Source organism: Pleuronectes platessa, chromosome 11, assembly GCF_947347685.1.
Source record: "Pleuronectes platessa chromosome 11, fPlePla1.1, whole genome shotgun sequence".
Taxonomy (NCBI): domain Eukaryota; kingdom Metazoa; phylum Chordata; class Actinopteri; order Pleuronectiformes; family Pleuronectidae; genus Pleuronectes; species Pleuronectes platessa.
The window spans coordinates 5,258,484-5,260,235 of record NC_070636.1 but is presented as its reverse complement, the minus strand read 5'-3'; the positions used below and the strand labels follow the sequence as shown (position 1 = coordinate 5,260,235).

At 49.5% G+C, this 1,752-nt stretch overlaps 1 protein-coding gene across 1 annotated transcript; it reads right to left on the bottom strand.

Moving 5' to 3' along the window:
• Positions 1-235: 235 nt before the first annotated feature.
• On the bottom strand, positions 236-1,461 carry nkx2.9 (NK2 transcription factor related, locus 9 (Drosophila)). The gene is made up of 2 exons (XM_053435290.1): positions 1,320-1,461; positions 236-789 (listed from the first exon to the last, which is right to left on the bottom strand). Exons 1-2 carry the CDS (start codon positions 1,459-1,461, stop codon positions 236-238), a joined length of 696 nt encoding a protein of 231 aa, XP_053291265.1.
• Positions 1,462-1,752: the final 291 nt, after the last annotated feature.

Sequence of the window (1,752 nt, the reverse complement as noted above, 5' to 3'; positions counted from 1 at the left end):
AAACGGCTTCAAAAAACATACAAATACATTATCCCGGCGGATAATTTCAAAATCCAGGCCACACCGACGAGTCCCACGAAGAGAAAAATAGATATGCAAAAATAAAATGTGCAAAAATACGTTTGGCTCTAAAAATCTAAATGTTTAAGTTGCTCGAAAATTTGCTGAACATTCAGAAAACATTTGATGCGATTCTAAATGAGTTTGTGCATGAATGTTAAAAAAGAGGAGGCCTTCATTTGAAAGAGTTAAAGTGAACAGAGTCGCTCCAAAAGTCTCTCCAGGCGAATCTGGAGGCCGCCGCGGTGGGAAAGTGCTGGTACCTGGGAGGGAGAGCGAGCGGGGAAGGGTGCTGCAGAGCCGGGTAGGCCAAGGGGAAGGAGTGGGGTAAACACCCGGGTTTCTCCGTGTCCAGTAAGCAGGTGTGGAAAGGTTTCCCGTCCCGCACCAGGATCGGGACCACGAGCCTGCGCAGCACCGGGGGATGCTGCGCCATCGCCGCGTCGTGGAGGAGCTCCGCGCGGCCTCTCTTCATCTTGTAGCGGTGGTTCTGGAACCAGATCTTCACCTGGGTCGGGGTCAGGCTGAGGAGCCGGGCCAGCTGCTCCCTCTCCGGGCCGGACAGGTAGCGCTGCTGGCGGAAGCGCCTCTCCAGCTCCAGGGTCTGGCCCTTGGAGAACAGAACCCGCCGCTTCTTGCTCTTCTTGCTCTTGCCGGGCTCCGAGTCCAGGGACGAGTCGTCCGGCTTGGTGGAGTCCGGGGAGGCCTCGAGGCTGCCTTCATCCGAGGCTGCAGAAACAAACACCCGTTAGTCCACATATAGGAACAACGTGATAATACAAATAGAGCATTACGCAATACATTTTCCATCTGTATACATCCATTCATGTATCTGTCCATCTAAACATAAACAGGTTAGTCCACACTTCTATACATAGACATATTATCATAATACATATTACCTATACACATTGCATTTTCTATACCGACAACCATACATCCATTTATACACCTCTACCCATCTATCTATCCATCCATCCATCTATCTATATCTCTTTGTTCTACCCATCCATCTTTCTATCTATTGATCTCTATCCATCCATCCATCTTTATCCCTCTGTTCTATCCATCCATCCATTCTTCCATGTATCCAACATATTTACTGAGGAAGGCCCACAATCTTCTAACATCCATTCTCCTAATAAACCATATTACAAATGTCAAAACAAAGCGTATTAATACATACAAATTAAGCTGTGGACATGGTGGATTAGTAAAACCCAGCATCACAACCAAAATGGCTTGAAACGAGCACTTACATATGCAGGGGCTCCGGTCGCAGTCCATCCAGGAGGAGTAGGGCGAGCTGGAGGAGCAGGAGGAGTAGCCGGGAACCGTCTCCAGCTCGGGCAGGTTCAGGATGCTCCTCACGGAGAAGCTGAACTTGGTCGGTGCAGCCATGTCGCGTCCTCGTGCCAGTGCAGACTCAGTCCAGGGGTTGTGAGTTTGTTTTTTTAGGAAATAAACAAGCACTCAGATTAAGCCTGTCCAGGGAGGATGCTCTCACTCTCTCTCTCTGTATCTCCTCTCCACTTTACGCACTGTCCAAACACCAGTGTGTGTGTTGTGTGTGTGTGTGAGTGTGTGTGCGCACTGGGCTCAGTGTTTACACAAACAGTTCTCCATAAGCTGCAAACACAAGGCTGCGCGCTTATAAAGCCTCCTCCTCCGCCGGGTACCTGAAAGGCTGGA

Excerpts from the sequence above, each read along its gene's own strand:
- nkx2.9 (XM_053435290.1), bottom strand. The coding sequence starts at position 1,461 with ATGGCTGCACCGACCAAGTTCAGCTTCTCCGTGAGGAGCATCCTGAAC. Across the intron at positions 790-1,319 it reads CGACCGGAGCCCCTGCATAT|CCTCGGATGAAGGCAGCCTC; the intron begins GTAAGTGCTCGT and ends TTGTTTCTGCAG.